Source organism: Rhinopithecus bieti, unplaced genomic scaffold, assembly GCF_001698545.2.
Source record: "Rhinopithecus bieti isolate Rb0 unplaced genomic scaffold, ASM169854v2 scaffold_39870, whole genome shotgun sequence".
In the NCBI taxonomy this organism is placed as follows: Eukaryota; Metazoa; Chordata; class Mammalia; order Primates; family Cercopithecidae; genus Rhinopithecus; species Rhinopithecus bieti.
This window is the reverse complement of record NW_016817144.1, coordinates 939,634-955,417: the sequence shown is the minus strand read 5'-3', so window position 1 is coordinate 955,417 and position 15,784 is coordinate 939,634. Positions and strand designations below refer to the sequence as shown.

Below are 15,784 nucleotides of genomic sequence, written 5' to 3'. Positions count from 1 at the left end.
TTTTCATCCACAGTTCCTGGCTCATAACTACCATAGCTCTTATTACAGTCTTTTGTTATAATTTGGGTATGTCAGGCCCAGAATCTCTCTGACTTTCTCCTGGCTTCCTTTCATCGGCCCCAAAGCAGGACTCTAATCTTCCCCTGTCTTTTTATTCTTATTTTTGTTTCTGAGACAGGGTCTTGTTCTGTCACCCAGGCTGGAGTGCAACGGTGTAATCATGGCTCACTGAAGCCTCAACCTCTTGGGTTCAAGAAGCCCTCCCACCACAGCCTCTCAAGTAGCTGGGACCACAGTTGCGTGCCACCACGCCCAGCTAATTTTTTTTTTTTTTTTTTTGGTAGAAGGGGTCTCCCTGTGTTGCTCAGGCTGGACTTGAACTCCTGAACTTAAGCAAACCTCCTGCCTCGTCCTTCCAAAGTGTGGGTCTTAAGACCCTCCACAGAGAGGGTTCCGCCCTATACTCTGAGGGAAGAAATGCTGACATCACAAATGCTTCCATAAAAACCCAAAGAACTGGGTTCGAAAGCCTCTAGAAAGCTGAACATGTGGAGGTTCTGGATGGTGGGGTGCCCAGGGAGGGCATGCCAGCTCTCCACACTTTCTCGCATACCATGCCCTAGGCACTCTTCATTTATATCCTCTGTAATATCCTTGATAAGAAACCAGTAAATGTAAATAACACTTCCATGTGTTCTGTGAGCCACTCCAGCAAATTAAGTGAACCCAAAGACCCAAAGAGAGGGTGGCAGGACCCTCAACTTGAAGCCGATCAGTTAGAAGTTCCCAAGGCCCAGGCTTGTGACTGCTGGAGGGCTGGCAGGCGGGCAGTCTTCTAAGCCCTCAACCTGTGGGATCGGACATTATTTCTGGATAGATGGTATCAGAATTGAATTGGAGGACACCTAGCTGGTGTCCCCTGCAGAACTGGTTGCTTATTTGTTGGTGGGAGGGAATTCCCTACATTCGATCATACAAGTCTGTGTTAATTGTTGTGAGAAAGCAGAGGAAGAACATGATTTGAGTTTTTCCCAAAACAGCCCCACTCTGTGAAAAATTACAACTCTGACTTCTGAAGTTTTCTCTTAAAGACATAAAATTAAACATAATTTGCAAGACTAGGAACACTATGTAAGTCTGTTGGGAATCATCTGTCCCTAGTAACAGTTCTGTTTTGAGATCCTTCCCACCACCAGACCACAGAAAGTATGACACGGAGGGGGCAGTTCACACCTACTTGATGATAGCTTCATGGGAGCGGTAGTTCTCACACAGGAGAATCCTACATGGGAACTCAGCAGGGTAATGCTCATAGAGTCGGTCAAGTAATGAAACGTGAAGGTTTCTCTCCCTGGCAAACTCGCTGTAAACAAAAGGACTGAGCTGTAACAGACAAACATACAGAGAAAGTTTAACTGAATATACAAATAGTAATTTTTAACCTACTTATAAAAAAATCCACCAAGCTAAAACTTCTTATATACCAAACCTCAACATGCTAAATGCTGGGACAAGCACAATCAGTAATATTTTCTCTGAACCATTACCTCTACTAAGAACTTGGCTAAAATGTCTAATTTCTCATTGCAGTTTACCAACACTAACCTAGAGTTTCTTTCTACACCTGACAAAGGGCTCCCCAGCATAATAATGAGTAGCTACTACTTGAGTGATTCTAGACATGCAACCCACTGCATCACTGAGGGAGTCAAACAGTTATTTCACTAAAATTGATTAATTATTTTAAATGATGAGCTGGTAGGACATACAGCCTACCACTAAAAAATCATTTTTAGTAATTAACAAAACAATCCTCTTGATCGTATGAAGTATAAGGAGCCATTCATGGTTATGCCTTTTACCACTAAAGAGAAAAATTAAACTACTTTAGGCAAAGAAATGAAAACCGAATTTGCTCCTCTACATTTAACTCTCTCCTTGATGTCCTGACAGCTATATAGTAAGACGTAGGTCCAATCTTAACTGCAGCAGGAGAGAAAGAGCCTCAAACTGCGACCTTGTAAAACAGGTATCCTCATAGAAAAACTGTTATTTCTCTTTCCTACATATAGATATTCAAATATATAAAATCACACTCTTTGAGATTTTGGCTATAATTTTTAATTAAGCCCTCTATTTCCTAGTTTTCTATTACACCAAAAAAAATTACTCCTTCAGGTAAACAAATAATAAGGTCAGGAGCTGGGGAATTACAATTCCCCAGGATCCTACAGGAATGATCATTTAAATTTTACTTCACAAAAAAAAGTAAGAATCAGATATTCATACTACCAAAGAACAGAACTTAAATAAACATGAAAATTATAACAGTGACAGACTATCCAAAGAAGAAAAAAGAGTAGCAGAATAGTAATTTTTCTTCAGAAATAACAATATTTTTCACTATTAGTACAGAATTATTTGAAGTACTAAAGTTATAATGTGTGGCATAATTTCATAGGATGTTTTAGAAATAGATTAAACATCAAAATATAATTAAAAGTTACTTTCAACACAGTGACTCAGAGGGCACTTACCTGCATGTGATCACCAGCCAAGACAATCCGAGTGTTTTGAGTTGCTAATGCTAGAGGCATAATGGTTTCACACTCCATGGCCTGGGCAGCTTCATCTAATAGAATGTGTGTAAAAAACCCTAGAAAGTACAGCATAAACACAGGATAGCATGCTAGAGCAGCAACAAAGGCAGAAGGACTATAGTTATTTTCTTTTCTGCTAAGTAAAGAGTTCAGTTTGCTAATCTAAGAGTAGTGAGTACTTTTATTTATTTATTATTATTATCATTTTTTTTTTTTTGAGACAGGGTGCCACTCTGTCTCCCAGGCTGGAGTGCAGTGCTATGATCACGGCTCACTGTAGCCTCAACCTCCTCGGGCTCAGGTGATCCTCCCACCTCAGCCTCCCAAGTAGCTGGTACTATAAGCATATGCCATGAGGCCCAGCTAATTTTTGTACTTTTTTATAGAGATGAGGTTTCACTATATTTCCCAGTCTGGCTGAACTCCTGGCCTCAAGTGCCTTGGCCCACCCCCCAGCCTCCCAAAGTTCTGGGACTACAAGGATGAGCCACCACGCCTGGCCCCAGATTGGTACTGTTTTTTTGATGATTAAGTTTTGCCATATTTGTCAGAACAACTTCCTGACATCTTACATCTGTACTTCACATAACACTAGTTTGATTTTACATAGCTCCTGTACTCAAATATAATAATCTTAATAGTATGCCATAATAAAACCTACCATAATTATCATCTCTACAGTATATAATGCAAAAGCATTTTATAACAAAAATCTGAGAAAAGTGTAAAAAAAAAAAGAAAACACCAACACTCTCCAAATTGGAATTCTTCATATGATCAATAATAAATACCATCTGACCAACTAGGGAACAAATGGAATAGCTGTCACTAAAACTAAACCAGGGGTTGGCAAATTTTTCTTCAGTAAAGAGCCAAGCTATATATTTTAGATTTTGTGGACCATATAATCAATCTCTGCTGCAACAACTCAACTCAGCCACTGTAACACAAAAGCATTACAGACAATAAATAGGTAAATAAATGAGCATGGTTGTGTTCCAGTCAATAAAACTTTATTTACAAAAACAGGCAGTGAGCCAGATTTGGCCCACACACTGTGTAGCTTGCCAATCCCAGTCTAAACTGAATTCATAAGCCCTAAAATTGTGAGACTGTGTCTTGAGTCAACATACCAGGTTCAAGGTCCAACTGACAGAGGTACTGGGAAGTATTCAATGTAACAACCACCACTCGATGTTTAAGAATATCTTCTTTCTGGGGCATCTGAAAGGTGGAATGTGCACTTGAGATCAAACAGTACTGATGCACAACTGGGTGGACAGTCTTTACCCAGCGATTTCTGAAATATACCCTGGAAAAGAGGAAAACATTTCTGATTTACATTTACTAATTTCTTAATAGTATCCAGTTATTAAAATACCGACATTGTTATTTTAAGACTGTAACATATGAAAAGTAACAAATTAATCTAATAACCGTTAGCACTCTATTGAATTAGAATTTAACATACAATTGCCACTATATCCACTGTGACTCTCTACCAAAAAAATGACATAGAAGTATATGCAATTCCACAAAATAAACGCCTATTCTTAAGTGCTCACAGTAATCTTGCAACAGAATCACATAAACATAAGATTTATAAGCATTACAGTTTTTTAAGTTCAAAACATTCCCATTCTGGAATTACCTTTTCTAGAATGTTCTTACAAAATACACTGACTCCTATTTTAACTATTTACGCTAACAAAAAAACAGTGAATTGCATACTTCTAACAGGAATTCAAAGGTTATTTTCATTTTATTTTAGACTATATTCTTATACCTATACTTAAATAGACCTCTGTCTGAGGTTCTGGAAATTTAAGAATAAATTTAAAATTTGAACAACTGGAAAGTCTAAGTACTTCCATTATTTGCAAAAGAAAAATATTAATAGGCCTCATGCAATAGATTATTAAAATGGTACAGAAATTACTCATCCATCCATCCACTCATCCACCCACCCATCTCTAACCTACCCAAGTAACAAAGATTCTTTAGGAATCCACTATGCTCCAGCACAGAGGCAGAGCATAGGGCTTGTGAGCAATCCTTGGGTTTACTCTGAGTTTGATGAAAAGCCATCAGAGAGTTCCAACAGGGCAGTGACATCATACGATTTATTTTGTTAAAGGAATATTCTGTTTCTCTGGGCAGAACATATACAGTGGGAGTGGACAGTGGTGTGCTGGTAAATGTTTAACACCTAGCTCCAGGGCTAGGAAGAGGAGGGGATTTTGGTTTGTAGTGTTTGCTGATTTGTGGTGTAAAATTGTCATGGCGATTTCAAGCTACCAGCATGTCACTGAACATGAACCTGAGAAGTCGTACACATGATTAGCTCTAACAAACCAATACAAGTTGGCTCCAATACAACACTGAGCGGCATGGAGGAAGGAGCAGAGGGTGGAAGCAAGGAGACCAGTTACAAGGTTACTGTTAAGACTGCAGACAAGAGCAGATTGTAGCTTGGACTAGGCCAACAGTAGAGATGTGAAAATGGTCAGATTCACTAGACATTTTGAGAGTAATGCCAACAGAATTTACTGACGAACTAGAAGTGGAATTTAAGAGAAGGAATGATTCCATGCCTTTGAAACTGGATAAATGGTGGTGGCTTTTGCAAAGGTGGTGAAAAAGAGGAATAGATTTGGAGTGGGAATTGAGAGTTTCGTTTTGGGCATATTCAGTAGATATCCAAGTGGATATACCCAGTAAGCAAGGCAATACATAAGTATGGAGTTCAGGAGAATGCCTGGGGCAAGATAGCTACAATTGGGATAATACTAAACCTTGAGACTAGATGAGATTAGAGAATAAGAGTAGATAAAAGAAGAATGACTGATGGAACACTCCAACATTCAGAGGCTGGGAAAGGAGACTGGGAAGGAACAAAGAAACAGGAGAGAACTCTGGAGAGCGTGGGGTATTAGAAGCAAAATGAAGCAAGTGTTTCAGATAGAAATAGATACGAATAACTGTGTTAAATGCTGCTAAGAGGCTAAGTAAAATGAAGACTGACCACAGGACTTAACAGCAAGAAAACCAATATGATGAACCTCAATATGATGGTTTTAGTGTAAAAGTACAGATGGAAATCTGATCAGCTTGAGCTTAAGAAAGAAAGAGAAGAGAGGAGATAGTGCCAGGGAGTACATATAGACAACTGTCTAGATAAGTTTTGCTTAAAGGCATGCAGGTCGGGTGAAGGCAAGTTTTGTTTTGTTTTGTTTTAATAAGACAATAGTATATTTTCATGCTATACAAAGAAAAAACTATGGAGGAAAGAAGAAGCTGTGTATACAGGAAAGGATGAGAGCTCATTCACAAGTGGAGAGGTTGGTCCCTAGAAAAGAAAAGAACAGTTTAGAATGGGAGGGAAAGCAGTTATTTAGGAGATGCAAGTCAGACGATGTATCAGAGGGAAGATGTGGGCATTCTCTTCTGAGGGCTTCTTCTCTGTGGGTACAATTACAAAGATCACCAGATGATTGTTATTTTCATCACTATTACTCCTCTTTCCGAGTTAGGAAAACCGAAGCCCAAAGAGCTTATAGCCAGGATTTAAACCTGTGTTCTTCCCCTCTCTAAGCTTCATTTCTTATTTCCAAAATGAATATAATAATTCAACTTCTCAAGGATTTGGGGAAATTAAATGAGATAACAGATGTATAATATGTAGCATAATGCCTGGCAGCACCAACAAACAGAAGCCCCCCACTTCCCTTCACCCACAGCAAAGCTGAAACTAAAACCAGCATTTCTAAACACTCAGTTAATATTCAATGTACACTGCAAAAATGCAAAAAGGTAGCATCATGATATGAATATAGACAATCAAAACAATGACTTAAAAGATCTGTTGTTTACTCCATCTAAAAGCACATATTGTGTGAAATATTTTATTTAATAAGTCATCATGTGGAACAAAAGAATAATTTATACGCAGCTTCTAAAAAAGTAAGAGCAAAATCTGGTGCTTAATTGGCATGCCTTCAGTTAGTCTAACATTTTGGTAACAATTTCCTTTTCTCAAAGAGCCACCATTTGTTACTAGGCTCTTGTCTCTTACTTTGTGTTAATGTTTCTCAATTTTATGGCCTCTGCACATTTTACCAGAGCAATCTTAAATTAGTTTTGGAAGCAAACCAAAAAGGTTTTTAAAAGAGAATTATTAATATTTTGGCCAGGCACGATGGCTCACACCTGTAATTCCAGCACTTTGGAAGGCGGAGGTGGGTGGACCACTTGAGGCCAGGAGTTCAAGACCAGCCTGGCCAACACGGCAAAACCCCATCTCTACTAAAAATACTAAAATTAGCCTGGCGTGGTGGCATAAACCTGTAGTCCCAGCTACTTGGGAAGTTGAGGCATAAGAATCACTTGAACCCAGGAGGTGGAGGCTGCAGTGAGCTGAGATGACACCACTGCACTCCAGCCTGGGTGACAGAAAGAGACTGTATCTCAAAAAAAAAAAATTTTTTTCTTTTTTAATTTAGAATGTAAAATAAAAGGCCAGGCACGGTGGCTCATGCCTGCAATCCCAGCACTTTGGGAGGCAGAGACGGGCGGACCACGAGGTCAGGAGATCGAGACCATCCTGGCTAACACGGTGAAACCCCGTCTCTACTAAAAATACAAAAAATCAGCCGGGCGTGGTGGCGGGCGCCTGCAGTCCCAGCTACTCCGGAGGCTGAGGCAGGAGAATGGGGGAGGCTGAGGCAGGAGAATGGCATGAACCCGGGAGGCGGAGCTTGCAGTGAGTGGAGATCGCACCACTGCACTCCAGCCTGGGCGACAGAGCGAGACTCCGTCTCAAAAAAATAAATAAATAAAAAATAAAAGAGTAGTTATTTTTACTGTCTGATATTAATTACTAAGTAACGTTCTGTTTCTTTGTTTTTCTTAGACATTGGAATTCTATTATAGTAATAAATCTTGCAAATTGCTATTAAAAGTCAGCTTTAAATACTGATTTCTTAAATAAGAAAAATAAAAGTCTTAAGTTGATAATCATTTTTTACTAAAAATCACACCAAAATATGTTTTAAATTCTTCAAACCAAAATTGAGTTCACTTTTCCATTTTTCATTCAATTCAAGACCACACTTGAAAGTGATAATTTGGTGAGGGGGGAAATTTTACACAATGGAGATAATCTAGACTTGGCAGAAGAATTATAACCTCTATATCATAAGCTATGTATAATCATTTTCTTCAAAAGGCAAGCACTGGCTCACACAAAAACATCTCTGGATGCATCGAAGTTAATCATGAAAAAAATCCTCATTATTTCTGATCCTGGCCTACCTGTCTAAATATCAACTTACTGGTAAGCAAATACTAAGGAAAAACTAGGCAGTTATGAGCCACATTTTAAAACTAAAATTCTACCCATCCCCCAGATGAACTATTAAATCTGATAGCAGAATAAAGGCATTTTCAGATATGCAAAAGTTAAAAAATATTACCTCCTATGAACTTTGTCAGAAGGGTTGAAAGCACTAGTTAAGTGTGTGTACAAAAGGATGTGCACCATCAAAACAAGGTAGAAAATCAAGAAAGAGGAAGACCTAAGATCCAGGAAATGGGATCTAATATAGAAGAGAAGAAAAAGAAATTCCAAAATAATGGCAAAGAGAAGTGTCAGCATAACAAAGAACAGAAAGGAGGAGCAAGTGAAATCCAGAAGGGGAGCTTCCAGGAGAAAAAAAACGGCACTGACAAATTATCTAAGAGCTGTGACAATAAAGACACTTGTTTCAGCAGGTATTTACAGAGTCACTTAGGGTATAAAAGACCTGATTAGACATTCAAAGAAAATAAAGCAAATGAAAAACAGTAAGTATTATTAATGCTAGAACAAATCCAAAAACATATATGCATATTATTTGTTAGGAGCAAATAATTTACAGGATCATCATAATAAAAACACTAAAAATGAAGCTGCCATACATTCTGGGAGGCCGAGACAGGCGGATCACCTGAGGCCAGGAGTTCGAGGCCAGCCTGGCCAACATGGTGAAACTCTGTTTCTGCAAAAACACAAAAGTTAACTGTGCGTGGTGGCGTGTGCCTGTAATCCCAGCTACTCAGGAGGCTGAGGCAGGAGAATCGCTTGAACCCGGGAGGCAGAGGTTGCAGTGAGCCCAGATAGCCCCACTGCACTCTATTTTGGGCAACAAAGCAAGACTGTCTCACATACACACACAAAAAAAGCTACAACAGAAAGTCAACAAATATCCAAAACCAAATTAAGACACAGCAGTTGATATATGTGTGTGTATATATATATTTATTTTATATATATACACATATATAATTTGTTTTTTATATTTTATATTATTTATAATTTGTATACATAATATATACACACATATAATTTTTATATATTATATTCATAATTTTTAAAAAATGGAATTATCAAAAGAAACTGCTAAAAAAGTCAAAAATTCCCCTTGGAATGATATTTGGTGAACAGTGGGCTAGGTTAATTGAAAAAAAAAATTTTTTTCGCTATCAACTTTAAATACCAACATGACCTTTTGTAAATAGTGTATCACACTGTGATTTTCTTTAATAAACATAAATACTAAATCTAAAACAAAGCTAAATCATATTGAATCATTATGAAAAAATTACCGAATATTTGGAAATTTAAACCTCTCACTTATAGGTGGCTTTTTAAAATTTAAATTCTCTAGTTCTCTCTGTTTAAAAAGAATCTTTACTGTAAATTCCTCATATTTCTCCCGTCCACGTCCCAACTTCTCCCTCCTTTCACAGCCAGGCCTTCTTTTTAGAAGTATTATCTAGATTGGTTCTCCAGTTACCACCTCCTACCTCACTCCTCTAACTCATTCAACATGGCTTACCCGTCCATCTAATCAAGGGACATAAACAACTTCCACATCCGTAATCAACATGGATGGTTTCCAGGCGCCATCGAGTTACCTGACTTGGCAGCATCCCAAGTTCCACTGTTTGCCTCCCGCCCCAGGAACTCTCCCCCTCAGCTTCCACTGACTCAAGCTTTCTCTGATTCCTTCTAACTCTCCAGCCCTCCTCTCCCCTGACGCATCTCATCCATGCCCACGCTTCAATCACCACCAATACCCTAGTGACTCACACATTTTCTCTCTCCAGCCAAGACCTCACCTCTGAGCTCCATGATATTTCATTTAAAATTGAAAAAAAAGAAAAAAAAAAAAAAAAGGTTGGTTTTTTCAAATTATTCATTATAACAGTGTGGATATTTTGTTCCCATTAAAAATCTCAAGTTGAAATTGGAATCCCATGTTGGAGGTAGGGCCAGTGGGGAAGGTGTCGAATCATGGGGACAGATCCTCATGAGGGGCTTGGGCCATCCCCTTGGTGATAAGTGAGCTTTTGCTCTGAAATCTGATCTTAAAGTGTATGTGCAACCTCCCACAGGCGCACACTCACTCTCACTTGCCCCTGATTTCACCACGTGACATCCTGCTCCCCTTCGCCTTCCACCCCATGATTGTAGCTTTCCTGAGGCCTCCTAGAAGCTGAGCAGATGCCACACCCATGCTTTCTATAACAGCCTGCAGAACCATAGAGCCAATTAACCTCTTTCCTTTATAATCACCTAGTCTCAAGGTATTTTTTTAAGAAGCAATAATAAAAACGGGCCTAATACACTCATCAACTAACTCCAAGCACCTGTTTCTTCCTCAAAGGAAAAAAAAAAAGAAAAAAGAATTTAAAGTTGCTAAGTCTCACTGCTGACTTTTTCCACAATTACCTTGGAAAGCTACCTCAAGTTGAAGCTAGTAAGAATACAAGCTTGATCGCTGAGCCAATTTCTTGAAAGTATAATATTCCTAGTCCCAACTTTTAAAAGATTTTAAAATATTCTCTGCATTTTTCATTTTGTGCAACATTTAAGTTAGACACTGTCTAAATGATTGTTTAAAACACAGCTAACATTTTTTTTTAATTGGAGAATTGACAGTAACAAAACAATTTCAAATTCACAGTATAAAATATAATACCAATTAAGAAATTTACATATTTTCCAGAAAAAAACCAATCCACATATCCCACATGAATTATAAGAGAGTCTGGTAATATATAATTTTAATTCACTAATTTTATTCATGTAGTAAATTTATACACAACAAATAATCCCCAAAATGTTATTACTTAAAATACTATGAATAAGAATGACCTGATCACAGAAGAAGATGCTTCTTTGAAGATCAATATAAAACAACAATTACCTTCCATTTTCCCAGAAAGGAGGAAATGCACCCATCCATAGATGACCCCTATCTGCAAAGCTGTAACTCTGCCAGAACCAGATACTGATCTTGAAAACCACACATAAAATAAACTGTGTTTTCCCCTCTATTCCATTTTAAAATCTTCTAGTTCTAGTAAAGTAACAACTAAAAACCAGGATCTAAAATGGTTTCTAAAATCTCCATCTCCAAATATTTTAAGTTCAGCTCAACTCCTGGCAACTAAGAGTTTTACAAATTTTAATCAGAAGTATGTATATTTAAACACATTTACTAATGTATTCACTATGTAATGTTTTGACTATTTTCACACTATAGCACTTTCCAGGGCCTGTTCCAGACTATATCATGAAGACAGCAAACCCTTCATGAGCCTTTCTCCCTAGAGACAACCATCTTCATGGTCATGAGAAGACACTTAGTGCCCTCTTGTGTTCTTTCCTCTGCATCCTGGGACAATTCAGATAAAGCTAATCTTCCCACAGCACTCAAGTCATTCTAATCTTCTCTATTCCATTTCACATGCCTTCTATGTTTGTTGTCTATTAGGAAAATTACAAATTAATCTGAGTTAATGTAATATTAGATAGTGCTAATAAATCTTAACAATTCAACGCATAAATACTCTGAGGAAATACATTTGCAAGTTAACACCTTTCCCAAAGAGAAAATGTAGGACTACATAAAGTATGGTGAAAATGTAGGACTACATAAAGTATGGTGAAAATGTAGGACTACATAAAGCAAATATTTGGGAAGTCAGACTTTTTCTTACTTTATTCCATTTACTAAATGAAACCACATGAAGTTTGCATTTGAATATATTTATAAATGATTTTCCATCTTGGGTTGAACCACTTTTGAGACTCACAGAGAGGTGAGAATTTCTGATAGCGGGCAAGTTTCAATATTTGGGCCACAATGATACATGTACCCTACTGAACATAACTTCTTATTCTGCATATCGAGATGCACCACATGTTGGATTATAATCTCCAAAAAATAATTTTACATGGAAAAAGCTAAATATAAGCTAGTTGAGTGACGCATTTAGTGTTCATCAGCAACAGCTCTACAGCCCCAAATGTCAAATGGCCTAAGTCAACCAAGATTTGAGCCGGCTTTACCCCACTGTTTTCACACCAAGTACACCATGATAACTGAGGTCACACTTCCTATGGAACACACATGCGCACTCTACCAACAATATAAGTGAACAAAACAAACAACTTATATCATTAAAGTAAGAATACCTATAGCAAAAAAGGTAACTACTCAACTTTCACTTACGAGCTGGAAGAGATTAGATTTTGAAGCAAACTATTTACTGATGAATGTATTCTTCAGTAAATACTATGTTTTCATTTATAGTGATAATGATTGCATATACGTAATATTTTCTTATTAAATACAACCAGATTCTATTTAAATTAATTACTGCTTCTTAATCTTCCAAAGTGAAAATAAAATATGGCAAAAAAAACCTGTGTTAATAGGTCACACCACTTTTTTCCTCTTTTTTTTTTTTTAATGGAATTCTAAGATCATTCAAACAGCTTTGGTTATGATTACTAAAGAATTAAATAACATAATTTCGTTTCCCATGCTTGAGCTCTAGTACAAATAAAAAGTTAGTGACTTATGATTCAAAAGTGCAGTTAGAAATTAATTTATAAACAACTGTATTCAAAAAACCTAGGGCATGACATATTAGTTTGTAAAATGGCAAAACTAAACATTAATCCATATAACAATGAAAGCAAATGGTATAATAAACAACAATTTGATGATTCTTTATTGTTTTCTGAAGAAAAGGATTTTTATTCCCCCACATCCTATATTTAAGTACATTTCATGTTCATATACAGTCAGAGGACCTTTCTATATCAACCTTAAATTTTCTTTGACACTTAAATAGTAGCAAAAGTTGTTAAATACCAGTCAAGTACATTTTGTTACAGAAATCATTTCAGTATTTCATGTTTATCTAATGTGTAGCTTCTATGAAATTACCTGCATCAAGCCAAAATTTTATTTTCATAAAGAACTGTCCACTGCATGACTAATCTGCCATGCAAAATATGCTAGAATTTTAACTGAACTAGATTTAATTTAAATTATCATATTATGTTATTTCATCATACTAGCTTTTAGAGGTACATATCAAAATCTACTCAGGTTGAAACAACACTTTACACACAAAACTTAAAAAAGGATGTCTTTCTCTTAATGTTTAAGAAATGAATAGTCAAAGATTTTTACATTCTTCCTTAATTTAAACAGTTTCTTCAAAAGACATAACCTCTAAATGTCAATGCACAGTTAAAGACTTTGGTATTTCCAAAGTTACTAAAATCTTTACAGACACCTTTTCTTAAGAATAATAAAGTATGATACAGATACATAATAAGCCTTAAAAAAAATACCTGAGAGGTCTTGCCTGGGGATTGCCTGCTTCTACATATGGATGTAAATAATCCTTTATGTAGAGATCAGCAGCACTATTAGAATGGGTGCAAATGAGAATCCTGCTGAAATAAATGGTGCAAATAAAAAGAATGATAAAACACAAAACTATTCAAGCAGTATAATACCGAAAAAAAAAAAGCAGTGGCCATCCTAACATTATACAATTCCCTCATCCTACTCAGTAATCCCTAGCACTATTCAGTGATACCTTTAGGAAATTATACTACTCTTTAAGTTAAAAAGGAAGTACCCCAAAATTATTTTTAAATCTATCATATAAAATATATATACATATATTTAAACCCAAGTCTTTTGGCTCTAATAGATATCACAATTCCATAGCAAACTTGTTCTGATGGCTATTTAAAAACTATTGTAAAAGTTACTGTCTATACTACCAATTTTAAAAACAGTATGTTTTAAGAGAATTCAGATTTTTAGTGCTCTGGGGTTTGGATTTACGGCTTCTCCTTTTCTTTTTCATGTTTAGGAGCTGAATGAAAACTGTCTTGCTAGCCCTCATTTTGCATTTAAAACAAGAACAGAGGTAGTACCCTACCAGGGAAATATGAGCACGCTTCCCACCCTCTCACCTAGTCTCCTGTTGCTGCAGAATATGTTTGACAGCCTGAGCTAGGGTGAACGTTTTGCCTGTCCCATAGGGTCCGATGATAAGTACAGGCGGCAGCTGGATTGCAAGTGGAGTGGTAATGGCCAGAACAGCCTCTTTCTGTTTTGCATTTAGTCGAGGATCCAACTGTTCATCCCATTGTCTATGGAAAATAAAAATGTATTTTAAACACATGCATCTTGTTAATAAATATAACACAACACACGAGTATCCTGAATTTCAGTGAACCATTAAAACCACTGAAATAGCACAGCACCTATAAAAACAAATGCTTATTCTAAAGCTACTTTTTAGAAAGTTACCCAACAGAGTCACTGTAGAGTGTTTTAACAAATTAATTTTATCTTGTCCTATTCTACATACAAAAAGATTTTGGTAACTTATCTAAGGAAATCACATACTTCGAATCTAGCTGCTGCCAGGTCTTTAAGTAGAAATGGCAATGTTTCAAACATGTAATTTCCCTCTGTTACAAAAAGCATCAGAAAACTTTTCACTGATATTAACGAAGTAGTAGCTTTTTTTAGCATAACAAATGAAATGCAAAAGGAAAACGACCTGAATTTCAAATTCTAATTATTTAAAAGATCTGCTGGCAAGGAAAAGAACAAACCTATATGTCCCTAGTTAAGAGATACTAATTTTTACGAAGATCTTAATGTAGAAAATATTAGGTCTTTTAAAAAGGCATAAAGAGCCAAACAAAATAAAATGTTTTTTAATATTTTTGCACACACACACAAATAATACACATATCATACTGGTCAGAGTAGAGAACACCTGTCACAGTCGCACAGATGGCTACTGTAATGAGATCTATCTTACTAGAGTCCCTTCTATGACTTGGCTAAGTTTCGAAGATTTAAATGGACAGCAGATGCTGAAACAGATCAAACTGGGTGGAGAATCAACAGCATTTTTTCTCACAACTACAGTTAAAACACTATACATTACAACAACTATGGTAAAAATGAGAGGGATGTGAATCAAAATAGTAAGGGTGTGTAAAGAAGCTCTTAGAAAATTTAAAATAAAAGGGCCTGCAAAATAATCCTGAAATAGAGGACAGAGTTTAGACAGGAAACTTCTCTCTGTGAGGCTATATCGTACTTAAATCAGAAGCTGGTTATTTTTGAAAAATCTTAACACTTTCAGTTTTCAAGAAATTATAACCTGGCCAGGCGTGGTGGCTCATACCTATAATCCCAGCATTTTGGGAGGCCAAGGTAGGAATGGCATTTGAGATCAGCAGTTCAAGACCACCCTGAGCAACATAGCAAGACCTCATCTCTACAAATATGTATAAAGTAACTGTTAAATTATGACATATAATCTCAAACCAACAAAATTCTCCTTAAAAAATATAAAACTTTAGAAAACAAATTTTGACCAAGTAATCATGCCAATATTTCTTTTTCTGAAATTTGCCATTTGCTAAACCCCAAACATTTTATTTCAGAGTCCCCCAGCATTAACCGGCTTATTTATTCATAATTCTGCCAGTATCCAGCAATTTTCCATCTTCTATAAATGAGAAAACTGCTTTAGGTGATGGCTAAGTCCAGACCTACTGTATGTAGCATTGGGTGGAATGGTTACCCTAAAACCATCAGAGTAGCCTTCTCCCCTGCCTTCCTTTACTGCTGAGCCTAGTTAGCTATAATGCTCCATCTCCCAGCCTCCTGTGCTATAGACCCAATTCTGGTCAATTAGATGGGGGAGGAAGTCCTCAGAAGGACTTCTATACACAATAAAATAAAACAAAGCCTCACTTATTTTATATATATATATATATATATATATTTTTTTTT

The 15,784-nt window shown here is 36.6% G+C and overlaps 1 protein-coding gene across 3 annotated transcripts in view; it reads right to left on the bottom strand.

Annotated features, from left to right (window-relative positions):
• HELZ (helicase with zinc finger) overlaps window positions 1–15,784 on the bottom strand; it is a 173,917-nt gene that overhangs the window by 69,713 nt on the left and 88,420 nt on the right. For 2 of the 3 annotated variants that reach the window (XM_017855841.1, XM_017855842.1), the window contains exons 12-16: window positions 13,936–14,115; window positions 13,300–13,404; window positions 3,734–3,912; window positions 2,538–2,656; window positions 1,238–1,383 (exon numbers count right to left, since the gene is read on the bottom strand). In XM_017855841.1, coding sequence (XP_017711330.1) covers window positions 1,238–1,383; window positions 2,538–2,656; window positions 3,734–3,912; window positions 13,300–13,404; window positions 13,936–14,115 — 729 coding nt within the window. The remainder of the gene's footprint in view (window positions 1–1,237; window positions 1,384–2,537; window positions 2,657–3,733; window positions 3,913–13,299; window positions 13,405–13,935; window positions 14,116–15,784) is intronic. The other variant, XM_017855843.1, reaches the window with a different exon arrangement.